The 17,087-nt window shown below is 34.2% G+C and overlaps 2 protein-coding genes across 5 annotated transcripts in view; one reads left to right on the plus strand and one right to left on the minus strand.

Moving 5' to 3' along the window:
* The window catches only part of LOC149794705 (ATP-dependent RNA helicase DHX58-like), a 106,234-nt gene that overhangs the window by 48,253 nt on the left and 40,894 nt on the right, over positions 1–17,087 (minus strand). For 2 of the 4 annotated variants that reach the window (XM_089964319.1, XM_089964322.1), the window contains 2 exons: positions 7,261–7,494; positions 3,457–3,611 (listed from right to left, as the gene is read on the minus strand). In XM_089964319.1, the coding sequence (XP_089820445.1) occupies positions 3,457–3,611; positions 7,261–7,494 (389 nt within the window). Of the gene's footprint in view, positions 1–3,456; positions 3,612–7,260; positions 7,495–10,739; positions 12,085–15,820; positions 16,298–17,087 lie in introns of those variants that run through there. The other 2 variants (XM_089964323.1, XM_089964321.1) reach the window with 2 other exon arrangements.
* LOC149794706 (uncharacterized) lies at positions 12,084–14,875 on the plus strand. The gene is made up of 2 exons (XM_089964324.1): positions 12,084–12,382; positions 12,970–14,875. Exon 2 carries the CDS (start codon positions 12,974–12,976, stop codon positions 14,801–14,803), a length of 1,830 nt encoding a protein of 609 aa, XP_089820450.1. The 5' UTR covers positions 12,084–12,382; positions 12,970–12,973; the 3' UTR covers positions 14,804–14,875.

A 17,087-nucleotide genomic window follows, 5' to 3' on the forward strand; every position in this document is an offset into this window, starting at 1 on the left:
CGGGGAATGGACTGCATTTCTTTGTGTTAATATTCTAATATCACGGGGAATAGACTGCATTTCTTTGTGTTAATATTCTAATATCACGGGGAATGGACTGCATTTCTTTGTGTTAATATTCTAATAGAACAGGGAATGGACTGCATTTCTTTGTGTTAATATTCTAATATCACGGGGAATGGACTGCATTTCTTTGTGTTAATATTCTAATATCACAGGGAATGGACTGCATTTCTTTGTGTTAATATTCTAGTATCACAGGGAATGGACTGCATTTCTTTGTGTTAATATTCTAATATCACAGGGAATGGACTGCATTTCTTTGTGTTAATATTCTAGTATCACAGGGAATGGACTGCATTTCTCTGTGTTAATATTCTAGTATCACTGAGAATGGACTGCATTTCTTTGTGCAGATATAGTGCACCTAAGTTAAGTAATAATGTGTTTTTGTATACTTTCAAAGGGACGTAGAACTTCTGTTGAATTAGGGTGGATCAATTTTCATGGTATTTTGTTCTTTGGTATATGTTTGTCATGGTATAGTCAACATTGTTCCGCTGCTCTCACATTGATGTGGAAATGGTCATAGATTACCAGCCAAATGGTTATATGAACACCATACTAACATAACAAATCTCATGCATTAACATCAGTGAAATATGTGTAAACAATTAAATATTAAATAGTAAATGTAATTATGGTTGTTAAGCTATCTTTTCTTCAATAAATTTAAGAGTTTAAGATAAGGAAATCAGACTTGATGTTGGAATCTTCTGCCACACTGCAACCAACTTTTCAGGTCCAAATATAAGTTCTTGTAAATGATTGTTTGTAGAACAGATCTTTTGTTCAAATGCAAAACATTCTTGACTTGATTGATTGCACATGTCATGTGGGTTTTCCCTGACCCTATGAAAGCAATATTTATCATATATTTCTCCCTTGCAGTGCCTGTGACCATTTAATACCATTTGCATAGTTGTCTGCTTGCAAATTCAATGAAAATAAACTTAAGTGCATTTATCCAGTCTGTCCAAACCAGTATGTTCTGAGGGACATGTTTGGACCTAGAACATGGTCAGTTTTACAGGTGACAACAACTTTGGTCAGGCTGAACAAGAAGATGATCATACAAGAAATGCATTTCATTTTTTAAAAAATGTTTATTTCTAACCAAACAAGAACATGTCGATTAATTATAGTTATTTAAGGACGAATTATCATTGATGCAAGATACTTTCTGCTTGTTATCATAGAAACTTATTTGTTTTCATCATGTCATGTTCCCATAGGTGTCAACCCCTTGAGATGAAAACCTGTATGCCAGACCAATTAAAACCTCACAAAGACCAAAACATTCTTACATGAAAATATACACAAAGTATTTTTACACATATTTACATAATTATTTACATCTGAAACTTTATTTCATTCTCTTATAACACTATTATCTTCCTGCTTTGGCTGAGCAAAGAAGCTTTGATGGACGCTCTGTTCTTCATTTCAAAATTTCTTTCATGCAGTTTTATCCTGAAGTGTTCCTTCAGATCATATATGCTTAACACCATCACTTTAATGTCTTTACTGGATATTTTACAAAAAGCATGGGAAGATCCTAACTTGGATACATCTACAATACCAGGGAAGACATTAATCCAATCAGCCTGAAACTTGCCACAACCTAGGTCAGTGTCTTCAAGCTTGCATTTCTTTGAGTTAGGCTCAGCCATTTGATGGATGGAACACATGTATTTCAAAATAATTTAAAAATTTTGATTTGACGTGTGATAGAGGAAGATCTCCTGATCACAAATATGTTACAAATTTATATTTGTACCCATAAACCGCAAGATATTATGCCAGGAGCTATCCAAAAATTTAAATCTAAAGTTAAAAAAATCAACAGAGTAGCAGTCCACAAGTTGATACCTCATATGCTGTTGATCATTTTTCTATTAAAACTGCATATCTGGTGTTTGAACAGTTATGAATCTGCTATATGGTGTGCCGATTTTGGTCCAAAAATTGATATAAATTGGCAGTGTTACATATTTTCAAGCCATGAGAATGACATCACTCAGTATCTCTACTACTTCGTCATTATGGCAATGCATCGTCCTGTTTGCATTACATATCTAACTTAATTCAAAACTATGACAGCATGATTGAATGACAGTGCTAAATTCAGCAGACTTTTTGTTTTTAATTAGTATATTGTTGAAAATTTTAATAAATTAACTTTATCTCCACACAGAAAAGTTGGACGAATTACATTTACACCAACATGCCTGCCACACTATGTGAAGTACGAAAATTGATGTAAACTTTAGGCATTTGATGATAATACATATAAATAATAAAATAATAATGTATAAAATAAGAAAACATACTTACTACACAGGTAGTTAGTCAATATTAGAAATCCGAGTGAGTGTCAAATTTTAAAGCGATAAATGACAAGATCTTCACACACAGTAGTTGAACCATGAAATAAAATTCATTTGGTTATCAAAACGAAAAGCATAGTTTTGAGTATGATTTGATTGGTTGTTTTGGGCCACCCTGATCTCGTTGAATTCTTGTTCTAAAAACAAATTATGTCCGGTTCTGCATGCAAACAAAATAAAAATAATAAAAAATTGTACGAAAAAACGTACAAAATGGTTATACAGCCATACACTGATGAAAATAGAAAAAAAACATACAAATTACAGGTAAACTGTACAAGTTGACACCTATGCATTCCCCTAGATTAAGGCTCCAGTCACACTTTGGTTAGAACAATGATATTATCATGACTAGATAGATAGATAGGTAGGTAGGTATGTAGGTATACAGATAGATATAGATAGATAGGTAGGTAGGTAGGTAGGTAGGTATACAGATAGATAGTGGTATTTTTCATTGATAAGATACAAAACACTTACTGCAATTATCACCATCCACCCACCCTTTAAAAACATTGCAGGGGAAATTTTCTGTTATCAAGCTATTGTTCCATTAGAACTGAGCAAATTTTTTTCTTCTCCATTCTCCATGTAATAGGTATATTCCCTTTCAACAAGTAAAATGTTTCTCCCCCAAAAAAGCCATGATTACGTGAAAGAGACTGTATTTGTCTCCATTTGGTTTAGCTTATTTTTGATTATTTAATGCAAGTTGTATGCTACTCTTGAGATGAATCTAGAAATTATATATGTTTTCCCTAATCTCCTGAGGTTTTGTTGATGAAATGATTTTCCTTCAGACTGATCCCAATATCTCAGTCCATTTTGAAGTTATATCTTTAAAATTGCATTGAGGTTTAAGGAGTCCATTCAGATAAGCTTAAGACTTAGCTTTTCCCTAACAAAATGGAAAGGAGCAGGAATCTGACATTTTCCCCCAAGAGGCCAAACAATATTTGTCTACTTTAGATAGGTGTGTGGTTTGAGCAGTTGTTAATCTGCTCACCTGTATAATCCTGCAGCCTACGTGAGTTTTTCCTGAACCTGTTGGGGCGACAATGATGACATTGATCCCTTTCAGGGCAGGCCTGACCAGCTCCTCCTGGTAGCTTCTCAATGGGATATTCTCCTCCACCTCCACCTCCACTTCCTCCTCAGTATCTACAACAGTAGTGTATAGCACTTAATACATAGGTATGCAAATGACAAGGTTTGTGTGGGGTTAATTATTCCATATAAGAAGTTCCATATCTATGTCTTGTACAATTAATGTTATGGTGACAAGACTGAGACATAATAATAATAATAATAACAATAATAATGACCTTATTTAAAGAGGGTAACACAATTTAGCTAAGAACTAATCTACCTTGAGGCCCTCATACAAAGGAATTTATTTATTTTAGCTGCATCTCTGAAGCCACTGGATATAATGGGTTTGGAAGAAGGAAATAGAGTGGGCATTTCTAATCTCAGCTGGAATACTATTCCAGAGCAGAGTTCCAGAGTATTGGAAACTTTTTTTAAATAACTCCTTATTTGGTTTGGGAATTTTATACTGTTTGGTAGACATGGATCGCAGGTGGGGAGTATTACCAGGTAGCCTATACTGGAATAGTGATTGTAAATATTCAGGAGCACTATTATGAGATATCCAGTACATTAATTTGGCTTTTCTCAAACAGATTTGGTCTTTAATAGGTAATATTTTTAACCTACCAGCTAAATTTTCCTTGCTTTCTTTCTGGATTGATATTAGCCCAAATGCTCTTTTTTAAAGATGTGCCAGCTTTGCTATGTTTTTATCATTTGAATTACCCCATATTGTATTACAGTAGTCTAAATAGGGTTGTATGTAACTGTTATAAAATACTTTTCTGTGCCTTTCAGGGAGAAAATGTCTTATCCTACTGAGAAGCCATAAACTTGAATTGACTTTTTTACTGATATGTTTGATACGTTCAGTCCATGATAGGTTATTATCTACCAGAACACCAAGTAGACTATCATGACAGACCATTTGCAAATTTTTATCCTTCCATGTCTGACATAGTTCATCACCATCAAGATTTGTCCTTCTTTGCCATGTTGAGATAAGTAAAATTTTAGTTTTACCAGTATTTACCACCATGCCATTGCATGTGCACCAGTTTTCCAATTTGTTTAGGGCATTCTGTAAAGAAATTTCGAGTTCATGCTTTGTGTTTTGGATGTCTGACAATGTTGTGCCATCTGCACAGAGATCTGTAGATGATATTGAGTCTCTTAGTAAAAGTGGTAGGTCATTAATAAATAAATGAATAATAATGGATCTAGAATTGAGCCTTGTGGTACTCCATATCTAATTGCTCCAGGTTCAGACAGAACATTATTTATGTAAACACATTGTGTTCTCTCACTTAAGTAAGAAGTACATGCACAATATCAGAAGCCATCAATAGAAGAAGTATACCAGCACTTGTGTTACCCCTTGCAGAGGTATTGCCTTTGTTCAACTACCAACTAGTACATTACATAATGGATAAGTCATCCTGTGTAATATCAAGGGAAGATTACTCTTATTATGTCCAAGTTTCAGATAATCATATAAGTGGCTGTCAATTGACATATCAGCATCCAGCAGACTGCTGACCAACCAGATTTCAAGCCTTGAGTGTCATCATGGCCTAACAATAACAGAAAACTTTACCTCTGGGGTTTAGTTCCCAAATGGTTTGAAGGCTGAAACCTGGGGTTTGACTCCAGTTACTTGACTCCCCTGTGCAATTAGTGTTTAGCTATGGCAATGAAAAGCTTTAGTTGATTTGTTTATAGTTACTAAGCTACAGCACACTTATACAGATCTAAATTTAAAAACATTCTACCCAAGAAAAAAATCAATGAAAGAATGATCTAATCTTCATTTTGCTTTATTCCAAGCCCAGGTATACTGAGGGAAAATGATTTAAACAAAAACTTCTGTGACAGCCTGATGCTGTGTGCACAAATTCTACTTCTTAAAAATTTGAAGCCAAATTTACAAAATGCAAAGATGCAGGCATATACAAGTCTATCAGCATTCTCTGTGGATAACTTTCAACTGATTGGCTAGTGATGACAGCCAGCAGAGTAACACACTTGTACAGTTAAGGGAATGTTCATTGGATGCCATGAAAATTCTAAAGTCCACTCCCTCCATGCTTGATTCCAGTAAATATGAAAAAAAGGAAGTAGTTTCTCACTTTGAGCTACATAATGAAGGAACCACACAATTCTTTTGAGGATTTTTAAATAAAGCTAAAAGAGGTTACAGTTAAGACAGAAAAGGGTTTCAGTATCAAGAAGCCATCATAGAAATCATGTCAAAGAGCCTGAGGAACAGGAAAAATAAATATAACTACAAATTCTGTCAACATGCACATGGCTACAAGCTTTGATATGACAGTGTTTACAATGAGGTATCATATAAAATTAATTTAAAACAGGAACAGTGAGCCAACAGCCATATGTGTCACTACTTCCATACAAATTTCAATAAAGTTAACATAATTTTAAAATGATAAGTCACAAAATTTCTTTAATAGGATTCAAAATGATATCTTAAGTTGATAACAGAAAATATTTACTTCAGCATATTCATACATCATGATTAGCCTGAAAAAACGAGTAGAAATTTTAGGTTGAAAATCAAACAAATTCCCAAACTGTCAGTGCTTTAGCCCTATAACTAATGGTGACATATAACTCATATATGATTCTATATGGCCTGACGTCTATTATTTGCTGCCTACATTTGGCAACTGACTGCTCATAGAACAATAAACAGACAGAGAAAAACAAACAAAAGAAAACATAAAAATCTAAACATTTCATCTTGCTCACAATTCAGTCAACTATAGAGGAAAACCCACCCAATCATTATGTGATCACCTCTGAGGATGTGATTTATCTTGACAAATTGCATTTAATTAAAAAGAAAAACAAAGAAAAAACACACACAAAAACAGCCATAGGCATCCAATCATTATAAGTCATCTTAATACTCTTAATATTGCATTATACATCTTAATAATATATATACATCATCTTAATACTGTATTATACATCTTAATAATGTATTATACATCTTAATACTGCATTATACATCTTAATAATGTATTAAACATCTTAATAATATATTATACATCATCTTAATACTGTATTATACATCTTAATAATGTATTATACATCTTAATACTGCATTATACATCTTAATAATGTATTAAACATCTTAATAATATATTATACATCATCTTAATACTGTATTATACATCTTAATAATGTAATATACATCTTAATACTGCATTATACATATTAATACTGTCTTATACATCTTAATACTGCATTATACAGCTTAATACTGTATTATACATCTTAATACTGCATTATACATCTTAATACTGCATTATACATCTTAATACTGTATTATACATCTTAATACTGCATTATACATCTTAATACTGTATAATACATCATCTTTACATCATCATAATATACTGAATTATATATAATGAAGAAAACTCCAAAAGAAACAAAAAATTGCCGTTTCTGCATGAACTTGTACAAAAACAAATCCTAAATGTAGAAAATATCACTGCAACAGGAGTGAAGGCAGCAATTATACAAAAAGAGCATCGAAGTCTGAAGCGGTGTTGATAATTAAAGATGCAATGATTTTTGTATTCTACTATTACTTTCTCATTAAATAACTGTATTTTACACTGGAAAACATTATCTACAGCAAACATCTGTTTTTGATTGAGAATATCGTAAAAGTTGTTGATAAGTATACCAGTGCCTTTGCCAGAACATGCTCCATAAGATGAATCCATTTCGCCTCCCATTTGCAGCTTGTCCCTGTGCTGTGACACAATCCTGTCCAGCTCTAATTGCAAATCTGAACATTCTGGGTCACTCGAGCTAAATGTTGACATGATTGTTGGATTGTGTTGATCCAAACAACCTGATTCTTGTGTAATGGGTTTCACTGCAGCTGAATCAAGGTGTTTACCAGCAGGCTCAAAAACTGAAAACATTTAAAGTAAAGAATTACTGGGACATACATACTATTTAGAAATTATCCATACTGTGAAGTGAAACATTTGTATAGATAAATCAGAAATGTCACGCTTCCTTTTTAGACATAAATATTTCAAAGTTCAACAAACACAAACCAATCTGTTGGATCCTGTTTATGTGTGTATGTTTGATTTGGATTTTTAATGTAGCTTTAACAATTTTTTTTTCAGTCATATTGCTACGATGTCTGCAGTGTGGCAGTTTATAGTGATGTCTAGCACTGGGGCATAATGCCGCAGACATGTAGCATGATGTCCCACCCAGTCACATTATCCTAACACCAGGCCAACCAGTCTTAACACTAACCTCTTAATACTGAGCACCATGCAAGGTAGCTGCTAGTACCATTTTTATAAGTCTTGTGTATGACTCGGCTGGGGATTGAACCCATGACCTCCCGCATCTGAAGCGGACGCTCTAACCACTAGGCCACCAGGATCATGTTTATAAAAACCAACATAAAACAAATTATTACTAAAACTATATTATTTCAAGCATTAAAATATATGCAACAACTCCTGGAAAGAAGTGCTGTTGCAGAGTTAAAGCTGTTCTGGAAGTTACTGTCCATGACACTTTAAAATGTCACTTCCTGAACTGCAATAAGATTTCTTTCTCCCTAATCACTGTTTCCTTATAACTCGTATTCCATATTGTTATAACTCTGTGCTCTTAAAATATTTAACAGAAAGGAAGTGAAACCATAGTCTGAGTAAAATTCAACAAATAATTTACTTCAACAGAATACAAAGTGAAAATTCCAATGACAGTATTGTGAATTCAAAATAATTCTAAATATCCAATCACAATTCTAAACGATTAAAATGTTTGAAATGAATTCCAAATGAATTCCAAACGTTATGAATGTCTTGCTGTACTACAGTGATAAATTTGAGTATGTCTCTGAATGAGTTGTCTATAATCCCAAGTAGTGTTCTAGTCAAAAATGTAAATGAGCACTTTGTAATTTCAATGAATAATTTAAATAAATCCTCTCAAATTATATCTGAACACAACTATAAATTCTGAACATAGATTCCCAAAGAATGATATGAAACAGGAATGAATAAATGTTTATCAAATCATTTTATGTACGAACTTTACTTGACCTGTGCCAAATAGATTTGTGAGGGAAAAACTGATGTCTTGAACTTAAATTCAAGTAAACATCTTTTTTACTTCTTAGAATCATGATAAAAATCAGATAGGCACAAACCTCAATCACAGACAAAAGTTAAGCACACAATATACTGGTAGATATACATAACAATATCAGCAATTCCAGCAGTAGAAATTTCACCTTTTGAGGAAAGATTCATTCCCGGACATCAACTACTTTCTCCAACAATTCTGACTGACATCTACAAATGCAAATATTTCTGACTGAGCTTGATTATTAGCAGTTTCCTTTGCATTTTTTAACAGGTCATACATGGAAGACCACGGCAGCATGGGGTTTTCAATGGAAAACTTTTTTGGTAATATTTGGTCCCCTATGAAAAGGATGTTCATTTCCCATAGAACATGACAACCAGCTTGAAATGTTTGCATCATCCCTAATCCTGAACAGTTGTCAGTAGTTACAAGGGGTTTTCAATAAAATACTTTTGGTAAGGTATAGTTTGTCTTAAATATACACGTATGTGGTGCGAAAATGACATTCTATATGGCCCCATGGTGGCCATCTTTAACATCTTATTGCTACTTCTAAACAGCTGGTTGTATCAATAATGGGGTTTTCACTAGTAGATTTCTAACACTGTATAGTTGGACTGAAATAAAATAGTGATAATTAGAATCCCATTGTGACCACCATTGTGACCAATTTGAAAACCTTGTTATCAGTACCTCTTCTGAATTAATATTCATAGCGACATAGGATTGTCACTAAAAGACTTCTTATTAAATGTAGTTGGTCCAATATGAATGTCATGGTAGCCATCTTGAAAATCTTATAGCTACTTCTGGACAGGGGTCCATTGAGCTAAAGTATGTAAGCTGTGTGTAATTTACATCTGTCATAAATTATGTAAACGACCTTGCATAAGCAGAAATTTCCCATTTCACTAACGTTCTGTATACTATGCGTTAATCTAAATACTCGTGTATCTTTAAGGCAGGTACCTATCTAGTATAAGTTTTATGCAAGGACAAAATGGCAACTTTTATCATCTTCAGACTTGATCCAAATCAAAATGTCAGACAAAGTTTGCAATGCCAACATGTGTTCCGAGACAAACCACAGGTCACCAATACTTTGGATGACCTAAGTTCAATATCAGTATATTGCTTTCCAAGAAACGTTTTGCTGCAACTGACAGATTTGGTGACAAATGATAAAGTGAGACCAAACAAGTCTTTAGTTTTACAATAAAATAAAATTTGTGACAACTTTAATTATCCTTATCTGTACTATAAGAAAATCAAATATACTAAAGATAAGGTAATTTCATGTTGTCACAAAGTTTAGTATAGTTAACTTGCTTTGGTAATGTCACTAATAGTATTGTATTTGACTGACCAAAGATCAGAATCCTGTGAGGCTTGTAACAAAATTATTAACCTTACAACAATGCATTAAAATATATTTCAAAACGTTCATTAAGGCACTGTTAAATATGGACCGTAACCCTGGTAAATATGGACCGTAACCCTGGTAAATATGGACCGTAACCGTAACCCTGGTAAATATGGACCGTAACCCTGGTAAATATGGACCGTAACTGTAACCCTGGTAAATATGGACCGTAACCCTGGTAAATATGGACCGTAACCCAATTCTAGCTACTGACAGGAGGTGTGAAAGCACTTATTATGCTCAGTATACCTTCTTGAAGGCCATTGGTGAAAGTTACCAATAGAATATGATAGCAATGACAATGAAGAGAATGATAATGAAATGATATTTGATGGCCTTGTCAATAAAAGTGGAAACATTATCAGACAGATGCTGTTAGGATCTTGTTTGTGAACTACCTGCAAGGCAATGTTCATTATAACAGTGATACATTTGTCATATTTGGTTGGTTGTCATGTGCTTTAAGGTACATGTATTCACAAAATCTGCATATCAACAGGTTAATAATGAACATTGGAAAATAAAATTATAAAGTCTACACACAATTACACTTTACAATACACCCCATGTATAAAAAGAAAGCACTGAATTCCATTTGACAAATTATATCTTACACAAAATATGGGCAGGAAACATAGGCGTATGATGTTGTGTCATCATCTTTTCATTCAGTTGGTAATTTTTTTTAATGAATTTCTGATTTTCTTCTTTCTTAGTTAAAGTGTAATTTCTCCCCTTCAATCTCCATGAGTCTGCTATGGTATGTACAAATTGTCTGGGTATCAATACATGGAAACAAATTCTGATATAGATTGGCAGAGTAAATATTGAAATGAAATAATTTCAAAAGAAAACTAAAAAGAAGACATTAATTAAAATCATATTAATCGAAATAACTCATAAGGACAAATGTTATGTATACTATATATCTGCACAGGCATCAATGATCCTATTACAATGCTTATAACACGGATTATTATATTTAAAATAAAAAGGAAAAAAGTATTTTTCAAATTACATATAGTATAAATTGTCTTTAATTTTGCGGTTATTGATAGAGCTTACTGCATTCACTTTTCCACTGTTTTTAGTCAGTAACCTATTATATTTATATGCCCATTTTTATAGTAAAAGTCACAGGGGTCATGTAAGCGCATTTACTGATATAAGTTTAAAAAGTTATTTTTAAAATTTAATTGTAATACAGTTGTAACAAAGTTTATTCAATCATGAATTTTTTAGTGATCTAAATATTAATTGTCATAACATAATTTCCAGATGAAAATTATGGATCACTATGGATGTTTACAATGGCTGTTCGACATTACACTGGGTCAAGAAAGTTGATATTTGACTGAACTATTACTAGTGCAGGGGGAATCAAGGTATGATCACGTGAACAAGAAGTCATGTGCATCTTCAATCATCTCCTGTATGGACGTTCAACTATGGATGGTATATAGGAGTAACATACAATAAGTTTTAATCTTACGTTGTACATATGACATTTCTTCAAAATGATAATTTATCATGATGTAAAATTTAACTAAAGTAAATCTGAATTGACAGCAGTGTTTCTTGTCTTTTACATGTATGAAAGTATATATTTGTATAGGAAAAATAGGTATTATGTGTGACTGAAATAAAAGACATGACATACCATGCAGAAAATACATATGAAATAACATAATTGCCTCCAATTTATTGAACTTGTATGCCAATTTCTTTTTACTGCCCGTGTTTTCCCAGGATATGTTTTATAAATGACGACATTGTTGTATCTGTTTATGTTTGTAGTACAACTTTTTGCCAACCGCAAGCACATTCCCTCTTACATAACAGAGTGCGACAAAACCGGTTTAAGCGAGATCACCTCACTTGCTTGACTGCCTAATAATGTGGAAGTACGTTATCACTGAATTTGCCGCTAAGCGTTTCTCGAGGAATTTATACAATAATCTTAAATGGAACTTTAATGGAAAAGGCCCGAAATTAAGTGAATAAACGCCATGTAAAGGTGTGAGTAATCAAATTCTCCAAAATGACACATGTAGCTGCCAAAAGTGACTTAGAGCGCGTACACTATCTATGACCATGTGCTTTGTACTGTACTGAACTGTACTGCATGGGGACCAGATACCGCCAACGTTATATTTCTCGCGCTCACGTGCGCTTTTTTTACGTTCCTGCATAAAGATAATTTTGCAAGGCCAGTTTCCTTCATTCCAGTGAAGAAAAATAATTTCCAGCTATAAAGGTAAGAAAAATATTACTGGTGAACTCCAGTGACCTAAAATCGATTATGTAAACATCATGGGGGGTGGGGTAATTTTTTTCCATAAATGTCACTTTAGTACGTACGTAAGCTCTATGACAAAACAATTGGATATGGGACCTCAGATCCATGCAGACGACATTTCTATTGAAACGTTTTAAAAACTTTTATTCATCCATAAATGTATCCTCCAAGAATAAAATATCCACTTGAAAGTCATTGTTTATAATATACACACCAAAGAATCTCTCGAACTTACACTACTATGAACGCACCAACAAATGATGTAGCACAGCGTTCCTATACGAATGTAACTCTTGTCATGAGTTATTCCTAGTATAGGGGTCATCTCAAAACCATCTATTTTAAAAGGGATGTGACCGTAACAAAACATCAGCTTATTATTAATTTTTGCTTCCCATTTATTATTTCTCTCTCTCTCTCTCTCTCTCTATATATATATATATATATATATATATATATATATATATATATATATATATATATATATATATATAATGTGATTTACAAATGAACACTACATTGAATTAATTAATAATTTATTGTAGAAAAATGGCAAAGCGTTTAAAGTATCTCCAAGAAGATCTATTGTCTGCCGTCTCGTCTGTGAAGAAGTTACAGCTCACCTGTAGTCAGGCCTCCAGGGAATACAATATTCCAAGGAAGACAATCGAAGATGCTCTGAAAGGTCGATATTTGAAACATGTCCCTGGACCAAACAGAATGCTGGATGCAACAGAAGAAGATGCGTTAGTTTCATACATGAAGTATATGCTACAGCAAGGTTTCCCAATGACAAGGGCTATTGCTAGAGGGTATATCATATCCATTATGAAGAAAAATGAAAGAACATCTCTATTCAGCTCCGAGAAAGGTCCCTCAAATAAATGGTTTGGAAAGTTTTTCAGCCGACATCCAGAACTCAAAGAGAGAGAACCAGAACGACTTGATAGGGGGAGGTCACGCATGTCCAATGAAAATGTCATGAACAGTTATTTTGCCCTTTTGATGGACACCACAAAGAAACTTGGCTTAGAAAAGGACCCAGGCAGAATATTTAATTGCGATGAGACTGGTTGGAGCGGAAGGGAGAAGCCACGACAAAAAGTCGTTGGCGTGAAGGGCCATCACACATATCAGCAAGCTCTGTTATCATCTGGACATATCACTGCCCACATTTGTATTGCTGCAGATGGTAGAGTCCTTCCCACATTTTTAATTTTTGAAAAATCTTTCCCCCATACAGCCTATAAAGATGGTGTTCCAGGTAACTGGCTGTTTGGAACATCAGAGTCTGGATACATGGACAGCTATCTTTTTCTGACATGGTTTAAAGACCTGTTCATTCCAAATTGTGGGAAAGATCGCCCAGTGTTGCTGGTTATGGATAACCATGACAGCCATATCAACCTGGATGTAGTTAAACTGGCCAGAGAAAACCATATTGAGCTGATTGGACTTCCTCCACACAGTACACACATTTTGCAACCTTTAGATGTTGGAATCATGGGGCCTCTAAAGATGAAATTCAATTCCATTGCTCTGAATCTTGGATTCATCAATCAGCATCAAACTATCAACAAAGCTAAGTTTCCAGTAATTTTGTCGTATGCAAATGATAATGTGTGCTCTCCAGCCAAAATTAAGGATAGTTTTAAGAAGTCTGGCCTTTATCCTCTGAATCCAGATGCAATTGACAAAACGCAAGTTATGCCATCACAGTTCATCTTCAAAGTCAACTCTAGCCAGTTCCCATTGACATCATCCCAAACTGTCGCATTAAAATATCCAGATCTGAATACTTCCACATGTATAGAAGCAAAACCTTCAACATCTTTGATTACAACTTCATCATCTGCATCCAATTATTCTTGTGACAAGTGTGGATCTTACTTAGGTGGTAATCCATTAGTGAAGGAAGGCATTATTCCCGAAGCTTTGTCTGATCTTTTCCCCCCAGTACCTGCAAAGCCCCAAACAGCAAAAAGAAGACGCATCACTGAGGCAAGAGTGATAACTAGTGATAAATTTTATCAGCATCTTCTTAACAAAACTGAAGAAGAAGAAAGAAGAAGAAAAGAGATTGAATGCAGGAAAATAGAAAGAGAGGAAAGAAAGAAACAGAGAGAAGTAGAGAAAGAATATAAAGGAAAATACTATGAAAAGGGGAGAAAATCATCAAGCAAGAAAAAAAAGAACGATGTATGTGGGATATGTAACAAGGCCGAACCACCTACTATTGATGATGAGTCAAATGTAAATTGGATTTGTTGTGACTTATGTGAGAAATGGTACCACCTGGCCTGTGTTGGTTTAACAGATGAGGAAAATGTTGATGAAACTTACTTTATTTGTACCTATTGCTCTACAAAATCAAATTAAATTGAAGGAAATGCACATTTAATACATGTTTCAATTGACAATTTAAATGTTCATTTTAATGTTCATTTGTTACTTTTTGTTAACTTGTTTGTAAACTACTGGAGGAAAGAGAGGGAGCCTTTGGAATATAGAATTTATCGGTATGTGCAACCTACAAATGTATACAACCCTATCTCTCTCTCTCTCTCTCTCTCTCTCTCTCTCTATATATATATATATATATATATATATATATATATATATATATATATATAAAGCTGTTTTAAGCTTTCCAATCACTGATAATGAAGATGTAATTCTTAAATGATGAAGAAAAGATTAAGTTTTTAAGAAGTTATACGTACAAAGCAAATAATTACTGTAAGTGTAAGTGGTGTATATGATATCAACTTTAAGTTTTAAATAAAATAAGGTTTTGATACAAACCCTATTATGATGCTGGTCGTCATTGTGACGCATGCGCGATTCGTAATGTCGGTTTCGGTCAAAACTACCGAGATGCTGATTATCGGTTGCGTTGGTTGCTAATTGTACGTGAAGTAGAATTTTCCTTTTGAAGAAAGTGAATTCTGCGGCATGAAATATGAATGTTTTGTTGTTATTATGCAGAAATAAATCATATCTCAATTTCTAATCGTCAATAACGGCACTGGCGGTAACTGGTACTGTTACTGCGAAAGAAGGGACTCGTTATTATGGTTACTTTACGTTATTCTGTAAGGCATGACTGTAAGTTTTTCATTACATTTTTCTTTTGAAATATTCGTAAATTGGTAGAGATTAATTGGATAGAATTATAACTTTCAAATATTTCTGATTATTAAGAACGCGTTGAGAAACTTGGATAAAGTGGCGGTAACTGGTCCCTTGGCAGTAGTTGTTATGAACGTCTTTCTATTTTGTATAATTTGTGTCGTTTTCTCTCTCATTGTAGTGGTGTGGCAAAAAGATTATGATAGTTTGTCTTAATTTTGCCTGTTAGGCACTGAATTTCCCCCCTTAGACCGTTTACTAGACCGTGAATCTGCCTCTGCCCTCATTATTGTCAGTGACGCTGCCTTTGTCGTCTGTAAAGCCGTTATTCATGCCGGAAGTTGACATCACTAAGGACATCTTTATTGTCTCCTGTAGCTGAAGAGTCGCAGGATTAAACCTTGCGACAGGTGCGCAAATTACGATCATGTTTCGGATTTACTTATGCGTTCGTCCGATTTTCCTCTGATCCTTGTCGCCCCATTTTTTAATATTTGTACATTTATGTTGGGATGTAGAGTCAGAGTCCATTCCCTATCGAAAAGTTGGAATTTGGTGTCGACATGGGGTTGCCGCTTACTAGCCGACCCAGCAAACTTGAACGACCTTTCATCGACAGAATAGCTGAGAACTCGCCCAATGGAGAACTCGCCCTACGAGAACTCATCCCAAGTGTCAATAGAAGTCGCCCCATGGTGGTCGGAGAAGTCGCCCCAATGATTATATATACAGGGCCGACGCCAGACATGGCCAGACTATCTGGCGCCCTAGGCAAGGTTAGATTCTGGCCCCCCCCCCCGGAAAATATCAATTTCCAAATTTATAAACAATAAAAAAAATTTTAAAATGCGCTCCCTGAAATCAGCGTCCTAGGCGGCTGCCTAGTTTGCCTACATGGTAGCGCCGGCCCTGCATATATAGTAATTCTGATATGTCGCCACATGGTTGTTAAGCCTCTATTTATTATTGTTTTTCTTCAGCTTAATAACTTATTAAATCTATAAAATTTGCAATTTTTCAACTTTTTCATGTGTAGGATAATTTCTATTTTGTAAATATGTTTGTAATTTTTTCAACGAATTTTGTAATTGACATTCATCTGAATTAATGCGTCGGTATCTTTTGGACTGGCTATATGGTATCCAGTTTATACATGACATGGGATGACATGAAGAATATTCCACATACTGGTGGATATTAGTTTCCTTGATAGGAATATTTGTAGAGATAGTGTTATCAATATTTTTTTTTATTACATTTACATCTAAAAATGAAACATGCGTACTAGATGCAGTATAAGTAAATTTAATCGTCGGGTGAAAATGATTAAGGCGATCAATACATTTTTTCAGTTCTTCATTTGAATGCTTCCAGATCATAAATATGTCATCTAAAAGTCTGAACCAAAGAGATGGATTAAACTTTTCGTTTTGAAGAAAATCCTTTTCTAATTTACCCATGAAAAGGAAGAGTATGAGCAGCAGAGGGGGCGAACAGACCGAAACTATTTTCATGACAAACCCCTCCAGGA

This window comes from Sinohyriopsis cumingii, chromosome 7 (genome assembly GCF_028554795.1).
Source record: "Sinohyriopsis cumingii isolate HCF-2022 chromosome 7, ASM2855479v2, whole genome shotgun sequence".
NCBI classification, from domain to species: domain Eukaryota; kingdom Metazoa; phylum Mollusca; class Bivalvia; order Unionida; family Unionidae; genus Sinohyriopsis; species Sinohyriopsis cumingii.